General features: G+C 37.8%; 1 protein-coding gene across 1 annotated transcript in view; it reads right to left on the bottom strand.

Moving 5' to 3' along the window:
• LOC141513378 (calmodulin-lysine N-methyltransferase-like) overlaps positions 1-18,687 on the bottom strand; it is an 84,235-nt gene that overhangs the window by 14,113 nt on the left and 51,435 nt on the right. Inside the window, exon 8 of the mRNA XM_074223158.1 lies at positions 7,739-7,802. Within this exon, the coding sequence (XP_074079259.1) occupies positions 7,739-7,802 (64 nt within the window). The remainder of the gene's footprint in view (positions 1-7,738; positions 7,803-18,687) is intronic.

An 18,687-nucleotide genomic window follows, 5' to 3' on the forward strand; every position in this document is an offset into this window, starting at 1 on the left:
TAACAACTCAGGTCTAGCACACTATCAACTGAGCTAGCTATTAGTAATACAATTACATAAACATTTTCAAAGTACTTTCCTCATGCTCTGTAAGGTAGGTTGTACAAAATGTCTTTGTCTCCAGTTTATAGATGAAGAAACGACTATTAGTTCTAAAACACTTTTGATTTCAGGACACCTTTTCACTCAAAAATTATGGAAGATCCCACAAAAAAATTTTTATGTGGGGTAATAACTGATACTTGCTGAATTAGAAATAAAAAATAGGATTATTTAGATGGTTTTTAACCTCATGAAAGAGGGCACTTCCTGGATCATATGTTGATGATCACATTTAGAAAGGTTATTTACCCTTCAAGTCTCCTAACTACAAGTCAAGCTCACTGGAACCAGATTAAACTGCATTTGGGAAATACTTAACAAAATAAATAAAAATATAGTAGAACATAGTTCATATTAACATATATATATATTTTTTTCTAAGTCAAAATGGGGCTAGTAAGGATCTTTATATCATGTTTAGAGGTCCAGTTTCTATTTTAGTTTGGTATCAATGACCTACACCTATTCACATTTTGAATTTTGCTTTCAAGGAAAATCAAGTTTTGGAATGGGAAAGGGAAGAGGAATTCCAGGTGAGGAGAGGCAGCATGAACAAAGGAATGGAGGTGAGGGACAACCAAGGGGGCCAATCTAATTAGAGGGGAATCTGTGCTGGGGAGGAGGTCTAGCTTAAGTGGCTCAATAAGGAGAGGACTAAGGCTGTGCTAAGGGGTTTGGACTTGGACATCTATGCCAATCTCCTTATTTCACAGATGAAGAAACTGAGCACTCTTTCTCAGGTGTGAGGTCATAATAACAACTAATATTTATTTGGCCATTTTTTATAATTTGCAGAGCACTTTTTAGAAATTATCTGTCAGGATATGGGTAGTGAAAGTGTGACTTCCCATAATTTTAAAGAAGAAAGAAAAAAACGCAATGACAGAGAGAGGTAGAATCCAGTAGCATCTTGGTTCAAGTCTTGTCTCTGGCATATACTGGCTAGATGACCCCAGGCAATTCATTTAACATCTCAAGCAGAGTATCTGTCTGTGACTGACTGATTGATTGATGATTATGAATGTAGAGAAAGTGCTGATCTGTAAGGGTAGAGGACATTTCCTCACCCAGGAGTTGCCGAGAGTAATTAAATGACAGGTTCCATTCTGGAACCCATTTTGCAGATGAAGAAATGGAGGCACATAGAAATTAAGAGATTTGCTTACAAATCATACTGTTAGAAGTGCATGAGGCAGGATATTAGCCCAGGTCTTCCTGACTCCAAATTCAATACTCTAGCCATGTGGAGGATCATGTGGGAAGTAGTAGGAATAGAACAGAATAGAAAAAGACATAAATGAAATTATCCTCATATCTGGGATGTCTCCTGTTTATTCTCACTAGTACCAAACCTATGCTATAGCCCATAAGGATAAGTTCAACTTGGAAAAGCCTTTCCTTCTTCTACCTCCTCTATATAGCCTTTCCTAGTTATCCCAGAACTTATCAATCAGTTTTACCATCAGTAAAATTAGTAGAATGATGAACCATGAACTCTTCAAACTCTGAAAACACAGCCTCTGCCAACACTAAACTGGTCCCTAAACTACCACCAATTTGTATTGTCCTAGCCTCTCAACCTCAGTGTAAGCTCCTTATGGGCAGGGCTTGGATCTTATAGTTTTTGATGTCTCTCAATAATTTTTACACTGCTGAGTACAGCTACTGAATAAATCCCCAGACTGTTTTGTCTCTAGTTACCATCTCTGTAACAGAAAACAATTAGGAAAATGCATTGCAACCCAGAGCACAATTATGGATTTGTAGAATTTTTCATTCCATCTGTGCAATCATGCCACAGGAAGGTGACAAGTATTCTACAAATGGAAACTATTTTAAACCATCTTTTCCATCTCTGTAGAGTATATGGAGGAGCCTAGTAGATAACTTAGGTGTACAAGAGGTGGCAATATCCAATGAGGGCCTTCACCAGTTAAAAAAAGAATTACTCAAGAAGTATGATCTATTATTACTATTATCACATGCAAAATCCACCAAAATGGGAATAAAATATTGGTTTTTAAGTAAACCCAGCCCCCTGGAGGAAGACCTAAGCTTGCTTAGTGCAGGGGCTCTTAACCTGGAGTACATGAACTTGTTTAAAAAATATTTTCATAATTATTTCAATATAATTGGTTTCCTATGTATCCAATTTTTATATGTTAACATAATCTTATATGCACTTTAAAACATTATTCTGAGAAGGGGTGAGTGGGAGTGGGCACTGGATTTACTGGACTACTAAATGGTTCCATGACAAGTACACAGAAATGTTAAGAACCTTTATTTTAGAGATCACTAGTTGTCTTTAATCTCTAGTATTATTAATAAAGTTTTAGTAAGGAAAGAATTTGTTATATCTTGCTACATTTTATTTTCTATGTCCTTTCAACAATTCCTTTTTCTAGGAGAGAGGCTAGGTATTTTCTTTTAGACTCTTTGAGCTATAAGAGAAAGGGAATCAACTTAGCTCTTCTCAAAACAACCCCTTGTAGGTCCTCACCATTGCCTGGTAACTTATCATTTTCACCCAGGAATAGACAAAAAAAATATTATGGGTGCAAAGAGGTGGCAGAAAAGTTCACAAGAACCTAAGTTTTCTAAAGCCCTGTCTTCTTCTCACAGCACTCAGTTCTTACTCACAAACCAATTTCCATGAGACAAGCAAAAACAGTTTGTACTAAATGTCAGTTAAATAAAGTAGATTACAGATGCTAGATAAAAAAAGAGGAGAAAATCTGTCAGTAAAAAGAAATTGCTCTTCTAAAGAGGGAGCCCATCATTTACATTTACAGCATTTCTCAGATATAGTTGGGGTTCCTGGAATTTGGCAGTTGGGGCTAAGGCTAGTTTCGGAAGAAGGTTAAATGAATTCTACAGTGATATTTTTGAATTCTTGACAATTTGGTAACAGTGATAACAAGCAGAAGACTTGTCAATATTGCTGACCCCCAGATCTCCTCCTGTTCCTAGGTAAACTCCTATTTCCTAGCTTCTCTGAATACCCCAAAGCCATTTCTGAGGAAAATTAGCAGATACAGTTTCTTAGTTGTCACTTCTGATCCATAGTTCAATTTTCAGGATGTTGCCTTATTTTAAATTACATTTGGGGCCTCTGATCTCAAACTACGGGATTGCTAGGGGCTTGCAGTAGCAGAGACTGCAGTGCATCTTGCCCTATCAATCATCAGTGACAAGAAGCCAAAAAAGGGGAACTATTGCTTCTTTGAATGCAATTTGCTGATTTCAACTTTTCTGCTTTTCTTTTTCCTTTTCCTTTCCTTTCCTTTTCTTTCTTTCTTTTTTTTCCCTACTATCATTCACATTACTGTCTTCTTGTAGGCTTGTTGCAGAATCTTCTCACGCACAGCATTGTTGAAAGCTGGCAGAAGTTGACATCCATTGTCTTTATAGTTTTTCCCTAGAACCAGGGAATTTGGGGAAAGTTTTCATTCTTAGCAGGTGACAAACATTTCCTGCCCAAACTCAAGTCTCTGCTGGTGAATCTTCCTCCTCCTTGTCAGGAGGTTGTCTATAATTGCCCACCCAGGAACAGGTGTCAGATTAACAGCAGGGCTGGGACACAACCCTGAGATTTCTCCATTGCTCCTGGACCAAACTGGAAACCTGCCTTGCTCATTAAGCTCTCTCCAGGGACCCTTCCTCCCCTCAGCCACATCCCTATTTATAATCTTCTGAAGAGCTGAGTAGCAGCCCTCCTCTTCCACCCCAACCCCCTCCACTTGCCATTCTTTGCCTCTGGACACATTGGGAACCAGCAGCTGGTTTTGCTTTATCTAGAAACCTAGGGGTTGAATTTCCCCTAGGAGTCAAATCATTTTTTTCAGGGCATGCCATTCACAAGTGATCAATCTCTAAGTGGAGAAAATTTTGCCCCAACACTTTCCAAGCAAAAATTTCAGAATGGGCCCCTTAAGCTTTTGTTCACTGCAAAACAAATGGATCTCCAGACCCCCCCCCCCCAAACATGGGGACTACTTGGGTGGCATTTGTACCTATGGAGAGAGATAAAGGAAGACTTTTGCACTTTCACCCTGAACACTAGCGTTCCATACGTAATTAGCCCTCAATAAGATTCACTGCTCTGCGGCAAGTGGGTATTTCCTGCAAGTGGGGAGGGTTTAGTTAACAGCGGTGTTGTATATAAATATCGAGATGATGGAGCTACAGAGAGGCCTAAGACTTCCCTATAAATATCTCATGTTGAATGGTCAGAACCTTGAATTTTTAGTGGGGGACTATGGATCTTGCTTACAAATGCATAGATGCAGAACCCACTTGGGGTCAGATCACCCTAATGCTGTCATTTCCTCTTGGAGCATGAAGGAATGTATCTGAGAGTCAGAGTACTTGCCCACCCATTTCACAGTAGTGAAGTGAGGAAGTGCTCCAGAACAATATTTTTCTTCCTTCTTTATCTGTTAAGAGTCCCTACTGCATTTGTGTCTTCAAACCTTGGAGAGGTTGGATAAATTGTAGATAGGAGGAAGGGAATAAGCATTTATAAAAATGCTTAGAGTCTGGTCTAGGTGCTATTTTTTGACATGTAGAGGCTCTAGCATTGCTTAGTTAGATTGGGTGAGTTTTTTCCTGCCAAGGGTCATTTGGATATTTATAACATCATTTGAGGGCTATATAAATTTATCAATTTAAAAATTAGCCTGCTATAATTGGTCAAACAATTAATTCACCCCTTAAAAGCTCCTAAATTTATTGAATTTCTAGTCCTGCCTGTGGTTTCTGTGGCAGTGCCAGATGGGCCTTATATGACCTGCAGTCTTGTCCCCTGAGTAAGATAGTCAATGATGAAGTGGGGGAGGGTAGGAGAGAGGAGGAAGGGAGAGTAGGAGAGAGAGAGAGGGAGACAGAGACAGAGACAAAGAGAGAAAGTCAGGCAGAAAGAGAACGATTTAGTCTAAGAGTGACAAAATCCAAGATTTCTTTTTTTTTAACTTTTCTTTGTTACATGAGATAATGGGAACCTGCTTTACTGATGACTAAATTATCCTAAAGGTATGTATTTGATAGAGCACTGGGCCAGTAGTTAGAAAAACTTGAGTTCAAATTTAGCCTCAGTCACTTTGTAACTGTGTGAACCTGTATAAGTCACTTAACCTCTATTTTCCTCAGTATCCTCACTTATTTCCAGGGACTTTTTTGAGGGTTTTTTTTTAAATTGATAATGCTGTATTAGCCCTTGAATGATGTTATAAATATCCAACAAGCCCTAATCCTACTAGAAAATGCTAGCGCCTCTACATGTCAAAAAAGATAGCTGAGACCTGGACCTTGGTCTCAGAGAATATTAATACCAGCACTAATAACTGACATTTTACTTAACCTTTGAGTGTTTATAAAGCACTCCATATACTTTGCCTTATGTATGCTTCAACATAGCCCTGTAAGGTAGATTTTATATGTATTATTATCTCTAATTAACTAATGAAGAAATCAGAACTTAGAGAAGGTGTGATGTGTCCAGGGACCCATAACTAAGAGGGTGGGATTTGAAGCTGAATTTTCCTAGTTTGCAGTCCACTGTGGTATGCACCCACTAAAAAAGCATATCTTCTACCATAAATAAATCTTTTTTTTTTCTTTTTCCTTAGGTTTTTTTGCAAGGCAAATGGGGTTAAATGGCTTGCCCAAGGCCACACAGCTAGGTAATTTTTAAGTGTCTGAGACTGGATTTGAACCCAGGTACTCCTGACTCCAAGGCCAGTGCTCTATCCACTATGCCACCTAGCCGCCCCCATAAATAAGTCTTAAATGGTGCCATTTCATATTATTTTAGTTCCCAGTTCAGAGATTTGTATCTTTCTAATATTGTGGATAAATACCAACTACCATCTGGCAGTTGCTGCATTCTTCCCACAGTCATGTACTCTCATTGTAATGGTTGCCTTCCTTCAGTGAGGGTTTGCTATTTACAGTGTCTAATGGTTCAATTTTTAATGAAAGAGGCAGGAGCCCTGCTAAAGATCCCAGTCTAATCTGCCCTTTGACCCACTTGTTACCCTAGTTCTCTTCTTCTATGATCCCAGGTAGATCGGGTAAATCCTCAGCAAAATGGAATTAGTTGTGTTTGCCCCAAATCTGCTTTGAAGGAATGTTGGTGATTATAAAAGGACTGTTTGTAACCCATAAGATCCAGAGGATATTGAAATGACATATTGATTGATGACATTTTTCCTACAGACCTCCCCATTACAGAATCTCAATGACATTCTTTTATAATACCACTATATTTTAAATGCTTACCTCTGGCCTGTGGCTCCCAGACCCCCCCCCCCCCAAGGCTAGCTAGGAGGCCTAAGTTGCCAGGCATTCCTTCCTCCACCCCCAAGTTAGAATGGTCAGTCAACCATGGAGGCAGCCTTCAATAGCTGGGAGTATAGCCCTTCCTCACCTCAGGAGTATCTACCTACCTCACTGTGGGGACTACAAAGGCCAATCTAATTTAATTGATTAACACTTGAAAAGCTTTTGGTGTTCTTCAGAGGAAGCTATTTATACATTTGGGAGCTACCCAGAGATAACAAAATTAAAAAATAAAAACCCCAACAACAGCATGAAGCAGAGGATGGTTATCCAAATGCTTTAGGAGCTTTCAACAAGAAAAAGATTTAAATGCAAGATTAAAAGGTATTATTAGTCTGGCTGAGGTTAGAGACCAAAGTGTAAATTATTTTCTTTAAAGAATTTTAAAACAAAAATTTGGAAATTCTCTTCTTCACAGATAGTCTATCTCATTTCCTATGAAAATGTAAGTTTCTGCCTTATAGTGAGTAGGTCAGAATTAGGTTAACATCATTAACCTATTTTAAATTCTTAGAGCACAGCAAGTGTTTCACATACTTATATAATTTTTTTACACTTGGGCTTTAAATATGTTTCCCTGCTTTAAATAGATGTTCATTCACTCTCCATCTCTGTTATAGGACCTCCTAGCTTAGCATAACAGCCCAACAAAATAAGGGTAGATATAAACTATGTAATTTACTCACAGGCATAAATGGATGTATAAATGTAAAAAATGTGTATAAAGCTTGATGGCATGCCTGGCTTCATTGTGACCTAATGTCTGTAATATGTAAATATGGGGCTTATTTTGGAAAGAAAAGAAGTTTTAATATACAGATTCATCTAAAGTTCTTTCCCTTTGACATAAACAGAAATGAAGAGAGGAGAAATAATGTTCTTCCACAATAAATAAGTACCCAATGGCAAAGGTTACCATTGAAGGGATTAGGCGTGACAAGAACCAACATAAAAAACTTTCCATCTTGTACTTTTACTTTAATATGAAGACATTGCTATCAAAAGCACATACTCTACAAAAGCTTTGATAACAAATGATCTCACCCTATCTTTGAAGCGCTTTTATTTCTTTTGCTCCCCACTGTGTTCCTTATCAGAAGGCCAAGTATAAGAAGTTTCCTAGTTTATGATTAGGAAAGAATCTGATAGATTAGAAGACTCAATTGAAGTTGGACATAATAAGTATTAAAGTATTATATGACATTAATCCTGCCATTCCATTCCTCTCTCAATCATTGTGCACAGACTAATTATTCTGAAGCCAGTATTCAGGAGAAAATAGGAACATACTTACACTGGGCTGGAGTAATCTCTTTATTGCATCAACAAGGCTAGCTCTGTACTGGTCCAGAAACAGGCTGACATTGAGAAGAGAACAGAATCCAGATTAAAATGGGTTTTCAATTCTAATGATACTAATGCAGATAAGTACAAGGCTAATTACCTATATGGACACAAAGCTAAAAAGGAGAAATTGAGGTTTGAATTTCCTTCTATTCACATGCCTTTATAGAAAAGGGGAAGAGAATGATATTGTAAGCAATGGTAACCAAATCAAGTCAAAACATCAATAGGCAATGGGACTGAATCCACACCTGACTGTTCTTCTAGGCTTTAAGGTGGTAGGGTGGTATGCTGGTGGGATTCTGAGTACACTATTCATGTTTCCCAGCATTTAAGTTCATCACAGTTTAGATTCTTGCAGCTTCAGCTCTTCTACCCACCTATTGGATGATACCATATCACACACTGCCCCACCTTATGCCCTCCACTCCCTTCTTGGGCACTTATTTTTCTGAAACAAGAAGCAAGAGCAGCTAAGAAATCCAATATATATAATGGACTGAATGGAATCGTCTTTTAAAAACATCCATCACAGTCTGCTCCAGATTGGTTTAATATGTATGTGTTTATATGTATGTATGTATGTATATAGTTAGATAGGTAGGTAGGTAGGTATGAATGTATTTGTATTCCTATGTGTGTTTAAGTTCCAGCAGTCCCTATAACTGCATATAGCCTCAACCAATTTGACTACAGATCATGTCCACAATGGACCATTGGTTGCTCTGATAGCCACATTCTCTCTTGAGTCCCTTTGCTGTCATGTGATTTTCCAAACATATTGCTCCTAACTTCTACTCTCTCTCTCTCTCTCTCTCTCTCTCTCTCTCTCTCTCTCTCTCTCTCTCTCTCTCTCATTCTCTTTCCAATGCCAAATGTTCAGCCACTACAACCATTAAAACTTCTACTCGACTCCCCCGAGCTCACATAACTGTACAAAATTCTTGCCTACATCCCAGTTTCTAATTCCCCTTCTGTAATACTGTCTCTCTCTATCATATTGTATAGCTCTCAGCCCAATAGCCTAAATGGCCAGTCAACATACAGCAACTCTGATAGGATGTTTCTATTCAGAATACTCCTAATACTCCCTAAATATTCTTGAACTGCAGATACTTTGCTTCCCTTAGAAAGGCAAGGGGGAAAAAACCTGTCTCTGGAGTGCTTTATGTCTCAGGAGATTTCTGAGGCTGCCTACCAAAACAATGGGATCCTCCAGCAACCTATCTTTATACAAATCAATGAATAGCACTGAAATGGTAATGAATTTCTATGACTATAAATGCCATTGAGGTTGGACTCAAACCAGCGACCTAGAAGTAAAAGGTTCCGTAACAAAGGATCCAGTCTAGTCAGGCTGTGACAGAGGTCAAAGAAACGCTTGGTTTTTTGCCTTGACCTTCATGTTGATATCTAGTTCAATGTGATCTTTCATTTTTCTCTTTTGACCTCTTAATAGCATCTGTTGTTGGTCTGTCACTCTCCAAATTGCTCCTGTCTGGCCTTGTCTTCATTAGGCTTTGCCTTGGAGACCTGGAGTATATAGCATCTTTCTCTGGAGTTAGAAAATTCCTTATGGATTCCCAGACTTGGGTCAATTGTAACCAGATGGGATATTCGTAAGCTTATTCTGAGACTGGAGTTTTTATTGTAGCAGGGGAAAAGTTTCCTAGAGAGGGCTTCCAGTGCTGAAACTATATTGTATGGATGAACTACTTGCCAAGAACAATGTATGTGAAGTATCCTGAAGAATGGTTCTCCACTGTCTCCTCTTTATGGGTGTGTCTTAGTAAAACAAGGCTGTTAACCACCTTCATGCAGCACTTTCTGCCCCTATTCTTACTTTTTTTAGTAAAAGATAATATGAAGACTTAACTAGAATATGAATGAAAGAATGAAGCAAATATTATGCATTTACTATGTACAAAGCATTGTTCTAAGTGTTGGATGAAAGGAAAAGAATAAGACAGACCCTGCTCTCAAGGAGCTTACATTTTAATGCAAGGTTTCTTCAGCAAGTCAGATGGATAAGTCCCATGGTCCTTAGAGTGCAGGGGCAAAGCAGATATTGATGTTTTCTTCCTTAATATTATTTACACTGATAACATCCTATCAGTTTCTGCTGTTGGACATGATGGCATTGCCATTGCCTAGGATTTGGTGGTAAGAAGTCCAGAGGAGCTGTCAGCAGTTAATGATAGCTTAGGTCCTGGGCTGGAAGTACTTGGAATCCTAAGGTTCTTGAGTTCAAGGTTCTGAGCTGGCTCTGTTAGGGTTTGGGGGTGAACAAGTGGTGACAGAGATTTGACTGGCCTAGCTTGACTGCCCCATATGTGACAGATGATTGATAGTTAATGGGTATGGCCAAACTCTTCCTCCTAGGAGATACTTCTTCAGATGATGACTGTGAGGGCTGGATTAGAAGCAGAAATGAAGAAGAGGGGTGCTACCACTCTCAGGTCTCCTATGTCTATCTGTCTATAGGTTGAAATTGGTCAGCAGATATTGGTGGTGGTGATGAAAGTAGAACCCCTCTCCACAAAGCTTTTTCCCCTAGTAATGGCTATAAAGGGTGGTCTGGAAACAGGTCCAGTGGACTGGAGGGGAACTGTGATTTCCAAGACTTTTGGGCTAAGGGTCCTTGATTGACTCCATCATGGTCAGAGGGGAGATGCAGGCAAGGTGGTGGTGGTAATTGGATTCCCTTTGGCATTCTGCCTCTTGTCTGTCCCCTAAGATACTATGGTGTTTCAACCAATAGCTTGGGTGAAAGATGATGAAGTACCTGCCCTTGAGGAGTTCAAAGGGAAAGATGAAAGAGACCAAAAAACCTCCCCCTAAATAACACTTACATACTAAATCAACTCACAACTGAGTTTCCAAAAGGTTTCCAAAGCTGTTTTCTCACAGCACTGTGAGGAAGTTATTATTAATTCCTCTACTACTGATGAAGAAAGTTGGATCAGAGAGATGAAATTACTTAGGTTTGGACCCAGACCTCTTAGGTTATGAGTCCAGGGTTCTTTTTACTAAGCCATATTATCTTTATAGACATATAGACACATAACTATGAGACCTTTGATTGGATATATTTAGGTGCTCTGTACATTTGTAGGGGCTCACAGAAGAGAGTCTTCATTCAGAATTCTCTCTCTCTCTCTCTCACACACACACACACACACACACACACACACACACATACACACACTCAGAAATAATGATGATGATGATGAGACTTCAGCACTTTTCAGTTGTATATCCTTTTAAGCAATTGCAGATTGTAATGGATAGTCAGTTTTTTTGTGTTTCCTTTTCAAAGGAAGACTAATTTTTCTAAGGAATTTTAAAATTTTAAAAATAAATATTCTGAATTTAAATACAACTAAAATGAGTATTTCTATATACAGAGTAGATCAGAAAAGAGATTATGCATGAAAAATGTTTAACTTTTATGAACAACTTGCTTTTCCTTTAATTTTTCTATAAATTCAAAACATAACTTTCAAAGCTGTCCTCCTAGTCTGTGTTTTCTTCTGGCCTTCCCTCTGTTCCCTTCTATGCATTAAAAAAACCTTCTTCAATGACTCTTACTTTTCTTTTTATTTTCAGTAATTTTATCATTAAACCCTTCCCACCATTTTCCCTCCTATTAAAAAAAGAAAAACTAAATTCTTATAACAAATATACAAACTCAAGCAAAACAAATTCCCACATTAGCAGAATCTAAGAATGCCCCAGTTTGTACTTTGAATCCTTTACTGTTTTAAAAAACTTCTGCATTGTTGAATGAATAGTTATTGATATTCATTGAATTTGTGTGTCCATTATAAATATGGAATATGGTATGAGTATTTTAGATGTGTTACATTTTTAGAATATCTACCTAGTAATCCATCTACACCACAATGTAGGAACTCATTCATGTGAGATTTTTTTATCATTTCATTTTACTTTTGAGCAGGTTTGCCTTATTGGGATATGAGAGTGGATGCTTAATCCTGTGAATCCTTATCCATAGGATAAGGTTAGTCTGATGGCCTAAAAAACTAGGTAATCACCTCTAAGGGCTTAATCCCTTTTGAGGAGCCCCACAACTCTTGGGGACTTCTCTGATTTTGATTTTTTTCAAGCTTTTTTCCCTCAAGAGATGAGTGAGTCTGGACCTCTATTCAGATTGCTCTAGGTGTGATTGGGGTTCACTATGGAAATTTCTGTTACTCATGTGTTATAGGGACTCATTCAGAAGGTTTGGCCAGATCTCTAGTTGTAATGTACTGCAGAGATCCCTGGAGAAATTCTGGGGGTCCTCTGTACTTTGCATTTGCAAAGGAATTTTCATCCCTGATGTTTTGGTTTCTTACCTGAAAGGTGGTTTTCTATCTCTTTTAGGAGTCCATTTGAACCAGCCTTTCCTTCTAAGGTGAGAAATTTGATTATCTTTTTTCTTTTCTTTTAAACAAAAATGTCTTTGTATTAGAACAAGCACAAGACAAGCAAGCAGGAACCTATTTATTAGGATTTTGTAAAATGATCTGTTTATCTGGAATTGTATCAACATATATTTGTTGGCATGAGTGTAATCTCCAGGTCCACTAGCTTTGAGGGGCCTGAACCCTCATGGAAGAATGTTAATTCCTAGTCTGTGCACATGGAGCCTCATAAGAACATGGTAGTGAGGAAGGCTCTTCAAAGAATGATGCTTGAGCCTCCCCAAGTCACCAGAGAACTATTCAAAACTGAAAAGCACTTTGGTTGATTTGCTGGGGAAAACATGTTTAACCTGGGAGGAGATTTGAGGAGGGATGAGCAGGCTGGTATTTGGCTCCTCTCCTCCTGCTAGCTGTTTGATATAATCACAGAAATGAAGGTGCAAAAAACAGAAGTATTAATATGTTTTTAAAAAGTTAAATACAGCAAAACTCTAAGCAGTTGTGTTTTTACAAAATATGAAAATAGTTCTCTGATGAAATTGGAAGGGGAGTCTGGCTGTTAGATGTGTCAGAAATGAAGCTTTTTAGGGGAAAGAAGAAGGGCATTGGGGGAGGATAAGATTGTCTCCCTCCTTAACCCTTGCTATCTACTATAAAATTTTGTAACTGAACCAATTGCTCAGCATAGAGATGAGGTCAGGAAGCAGCTCTAAGGAGTGTAGCTAACTAATCGTGGACAACAAGAATTGAGTCGTGGAGGGGTGAGCTACCCAGCAGAGGGACTGACCACAGTGGGAAGCAGTGGAAGGACAAAGAAGAGGAAAAACCATCAGGACCCTGAAGTCCTGAAGTCATAAGTATCCTTGGCACTGCAGGTTTCCTTCATCTGTGGCTCACTACCAGTGATTCTTAAGTATGTGCCCACCCTTTCATTGATGCTTTGTGTATTTGTGCACTGAGTTTATTTGGGGAGGGGGGAGGACATTTGGTGGCTATAGTTCTTATTATTTCACCTTTGTAACTTTGAGATAATTCTGTATAATTGTTGACTATTAAAAAATAAATTTACTGATGAAAGCTCCTAAGCTCATTTTAGGAATATGAATCCAGAGGCTACCTTTGAACCTAGAGCTAGTAAGGGCTTTGGGTTGGGGGAAGGCTCAACCATTAGATGTGAAGTTGGGGAGGTCACTTTTAGAGGGGGAACTATGTATACAAGTATCAGCAAGAAAAAAATGCATCAAAAAATACAACAATCTATAAATGAAGAAGCAGGGAAGAGGGAAGAAGAGACTGAGAAGTGAAGAGGAGAGAAGTGGAGAATGACTAGAGAGACTGGATCTAGGCAGCAGCTCAATAATGTGGCAGTCTATCTCTTGCCTCTATGACATTGTACTAGTCCTGCCTGATGCCTAGGGGTCCCCTCTTCCTCAACGCCCAGGACTTATATTTTAGGTTTTTTCAAGGCAGTGGGTTAAGTGGCTTGCCCAAGGCCACACAACTAGATAATTATTAAGTGTGTGAGGCTAGATTGGAACTCAGGTACTCCTGACTCCAGGGCTGGTGCTCTATCCACTGTGCCACCTAGCCGCCCCCCCCCCCCCATGACTCTTTCTTTGGGCTGCAACTTAATCTCTACCTTCCACATGAGTCATCTTTCTTGACCCTCTAACTGATAGTGACCTCCCTCTCAAACTGCCTTGTCTTTAGCTAATTTAATTTATTCCTATTCTCTTTTTATGATACACATACACACACACACACACACACACACACACACACATACACTGCCTAGTGCCAGAACTACCCTGCCATTTTTTTCTTCTCTGAATTCTTCTCACGCTTAATTGTTTTCTAGGATTTTGTGTGCATTGGTTTTAAGCTCCATGAGGACAATGATTACAATTTTTGTATGCCCTATAATGTCTAGTGCAATAGTGGTCCAAAGGAAGATGATAAAACTTCCTATTATATTGGACAGTCCCTGAGAAATACGTCTGAGTTGAACCTGCTTTTGTAGCCCCCACGCAGTGCCCAACATGTAGAAGACCCTTAATAAATGTTTGTTGAATTTAATTAAATAAAGTGTTCAATAAAGATTTCTTGATTGACAGATTGATTGATTCTTGGGTGAAGCAAGTACTAACTACAATGGGAAGGGAAAGGATAGTCAGTACTGCAGTGGTTTTCTTTTCAAAGTCAAGAAGATAATGGCATGGAGTAACAAGCAGTGGATAGAAAAATGGCTGAGAAATAACCTTGGACCTATATTCAGCTACAGCCAAACCTTTGTTAAAGGACTGCATCTCACTGGGTTTCTCCAAAGTAAAACAAATGTGGTAGAAATTGAGGATGGCTTCAGAGACCAACACAAATGAGGAAGGGGAGAGAAAGTAGGTCCTATGGTAAAAGTAAAAGAAAGATGGTTAGGGAGACCAATATAAAAACAAGAAAGGTTATTATGCAGATAGTGACCAGGTGTTTTCCACTTTCACAGATGTCCCAAAATGTGGAAATTGCAGAAATTTTCATTTGGATATAACTAAATAATTCAATTTCCCCAAATTTTGATTAAACACCTACCATGTGACAGACACTCTGGTAGGTTTTAAGGGGAACTTAATCTTCCAGGATTTAAAAGAGCTACCAGGGAAAATGGTGGAGTCATTCCCTGTAATAATTTAAAAATATAATTAATAATAACAACAACAATAAAAGAGAAAAGAAAGGAGAAAGTGATTTTCTGGATTTCCTTTTACCTCTATAAGTCTGTAATTGGGGAAGATGTGTGGGAAATATGTGGCACATGAGGGAAGATCAGTGCTTGGGGGTTACATGAATGGAATAGAGAAAAAGTAGCTACATCTCCTTTGCTAGAAGAAGGTTTGGGTGCAGCAGAATGTCAGAAGAACAAGAAATCAAGATGTAAAGCTCTAGATGAGAGAATTATTCATCAGGATAGGCTGATGGTTACTTCATGAAAAAAAAATTTAATCTCTGCAGAAGCAGTCTATTCATTCTTATGGGTGGGGATGTGACTAATACAAAATCAATGAATTTATCTAATGCTTAAAGTCAGTGTTTGAAGACAGATGCTAAGATACTTTGCAAATATGGAGGAGAATTAGGGTAAAAGTATAGGATCAGATGAAACAGAATAGAGGCTATTAGTATTATCTTATTAATGTTCACAACCATATATTTTTAAATGATAAATAATAAAAATGTACAATAACATGTGCATTTCTCATATATCCACTCTTTGGTAGTTTTTGAATTAATGGGATTTAGGGTTTGTGGTTTTTTATGTGTTTGGCTGTGTAAAAACACAACCAATTAATTAAAATGAAATAATCTCATATTTAACAGTGATTAATAACATTAAAAGTTAATGGGAAAGGTAGAAATTATACCTCACTATTTATTTTTTAAAATTTGGTTTATGTCACTCTTTAATTTTATAATTATTTTATTTTTTAAAGATTAATTTACACAGAAAATTTAGAATAAATGTGATAATTTTTTGATTGTTTATCCCTACAGGAGGCTTAGTTGGCTGGGCAATGATGTAATTACTAAGTGACAAACTGGCTCTTACAGCTGAGTGTATTGTAATGCCAAGCAATTTTTATCTTACTTTGTTTTGTTATAAAACTATGATTTCATTACTCTGGTCAGCACTGGTCCAGCACTAGTCTGTAGCTTAAAGTCTTAGGACACTGAGAAGTCAGGTGACTCACCTATGAACATACAGATTAGTATATATGTCAGAAGCAGGATTTAAACACAGGGCAAGTAAAGTTTCAAAAAGAAAATAAACTTTCTATAGACAGTTAATATTTGAGATATTTATTGGGATGTTGATACATTGATAGTATAATCACAACCACATTTATCTACCCCTCAAAAATTAGTTAAAATTTCTAAGGAACATTTTCTGGCTTTCTAGTAGTTCTGTCCTCCAACCAAACCTCAGCCTTAGCACAAGTAGAAGACTTTGCAGAAAATGTTAGATGAACAATTTCAATGTCCTTTAATGGAAGGTATATGCCTGCACAATTCCCTGGAAAAAAAGCACTCTTTATATAAATCCTAATGGGCTAGAAGAATAGCTGTTAATTTAAGTGGATCTACAGCTCAGTAAGTCACTCTGTTGAGAGGAAGATATAGTTTCAAATTTATCTTCAGTTACTAAGTAAGATAAATTGATGGTTAATCTTGTTTGACCTCCAAACCAAAACTTCCTTGCAATTTGTCTATGGGGCTAACTCTCCTATTGATTCTTGAGTCAAAGAAGAAAATGTCAAGTAGAAGAAAAAAGTGCTTTCACCTAGGAGTCAAAAGAGCTGACTTTGGGTTTTTCATTCTTGTTTCTATGTAGACTCATCAGCCTCAAGACCACATTTTCCTGTGTCTCACTTTTCTCATCTGTATTAGGGGAGCAATAATACTTGCTCTGTTGATCTCAAGGTATTGTGAGAAGCAAATGCAAAATGTTTTGCAACAAATGCATAATAACATTAATGTTATTGTTATTACCTTTATTAATGTTCTGTTTCTAATTAAAGGGAAGAATGCTCAATGGTCTGTGTTTGTTCTTTTTGTTAGAATATAGTTCTATATAGAAAATGAGTATATCCACTGTAATACTAGCCAAAAGGGAAATGGGATCCTCAGACAGGAGAATATCTTTTGGGTAATCTGGTAGAAATTAGTATTCTCATTGGACTTTAAAGGTAAGATCTTATCACCTTTAATTAACTTCCTTTAGATTCAAATTCATTTAAGACTGAAGAGTTATTTTAATTATGAACTTCATGAAACTATAGAAAGAACAATGTTTTGAGTAAGCTCTGGTTTGAATACTGTTTATTTCATTTGCTCCCTTTCATCTATCAAATAAGGGAGCAGAACTGGATTATCTATAAGGTCCTTTCTAGCTTTAAGTCTTATGAAATTATGACCTAGATTGATACTTATAATATCACAACTCAGAGTTGAGTCAGGAGAGATTGTAGAATATCTGGTTTAGGAAAAAATATCAGTCCTTCAAAAAAAAAAAAGCTTAAAATTAAATATTTCTTCACATCAAAGGGAAAAAATAGGGGAAGAATGAAGTGCAATCAGTATTAAGAAGACTAGAAGTAAAAAAAAAAAGAGAGAAAAGAAAAAAGAAAAAGAAAGTTGGAGTTAACAGCTACTGTTCTTCCTCCACACTTCCAATTTTATCTTTAAAAGTCTCTGACTGCGGGTGAGTTTATACTGCAATTGTACTGGCATACCTGGGCACAATAGGCCAGGTTACGGGTGGCATTTCAGACATGCTTTCCAAGCCTTTAGAGAATCCAAATGTACACAGTCATTTCTCTTTTTGCAGCGTTCCAATAAACTAGAGAGCCGTCAACCAGTGAATGAAAGCGTTCATTGGGTAAAAAACATCTTACTTCCAGACCCTTAGATTTCATTGTGATTGAACAGGAGTCTGGAAAGGCAGGCTTAAAATTAACAATCACTGGCTATTCTAAACTCAGCAAGGACGGGGTTGGCCTGCATTCCAGCAGAAAAGAATCCTTACATTATATTCAACCCGAAACAAGTCATCTGAGGAGCCATAATAAGTAGTTTTTCTGTCCCTGTGGTTAAACATTCCAGTATTTTGATGTTTGTCAACATCATCTTTTTGCAGGTGTGGCCTCACCTAGTTTTTTTTTCCTTCTATTTATCTCAAAGTTGACACTTTCCAAGTTATTTAGGAGCTGTTGAACCATGAAACTATTTTTTATTGTCAAAAATGCTGAATGGGGAAATAATGACAAGCTTTCACAGTTTGCCTCTTTATTTTAAAATCTAGTGGAGCTACTAAATTTAGTTGTGAACCAAGAGACTGTCTGTTCTGGGAAATAAGTTATTCCCACCACTGCACACGAGGCTTGTGAATGTTTGAATGTAAATATATGAATATATGAATGATTTGGGAACATAAACATATCACCGCTTCTTGTAATCATGTGCATTTTTACTTGAACCTCAATGTGGGTTTAGAATAGGTTTGTGAATAGAGCTTGTTTTCATGTAAATGGGATCAAGCAGTACCACTGGTTAGCTATTCAAGAAATCAAACAATACCACCCTTGCTGGAAAGCCTTCAACAAGAATTTAATCCATGGACCTAATATTTGAACTCAGATTCTTACTTCATATTCTGGGCCTCTAATCTCAGATCTGGTAGCCTGACAATAGTGGGAGGACAGTGTGAGGCTAAACGTGATCCATTTGTGTGTAGCACCTGTTTTTGACACTGGGCTCTTTAGGTTTCATCCACATCTAAGGCCAGAACTGAAGAAAGCTTTCCTTTCCCTTACTGTGTCACATTCTAACCATGCAATGTAGCTTGTCTGCTCCCAGAATCAACATCCATGCATTGATTCTAATACTAAGTAATACCAACAAGGAAAAAAAAATCCAGAGG

This window comes from Macrotis lagotis, chromosome 1 (assembly GCF_037893015.1).
Source record: "Macrotis lagotis isolate mMagLag1 chromosome 1, bilby.v1.9.chrom.fasta, whole genome shotgun sequence".
Taxonomy (NCBI): Eukaryota; Metazoa; Chordata; class Mammalia; order Peramelemorphia; family Peramelidae; genus Macrotis; species Macrotis lagotis.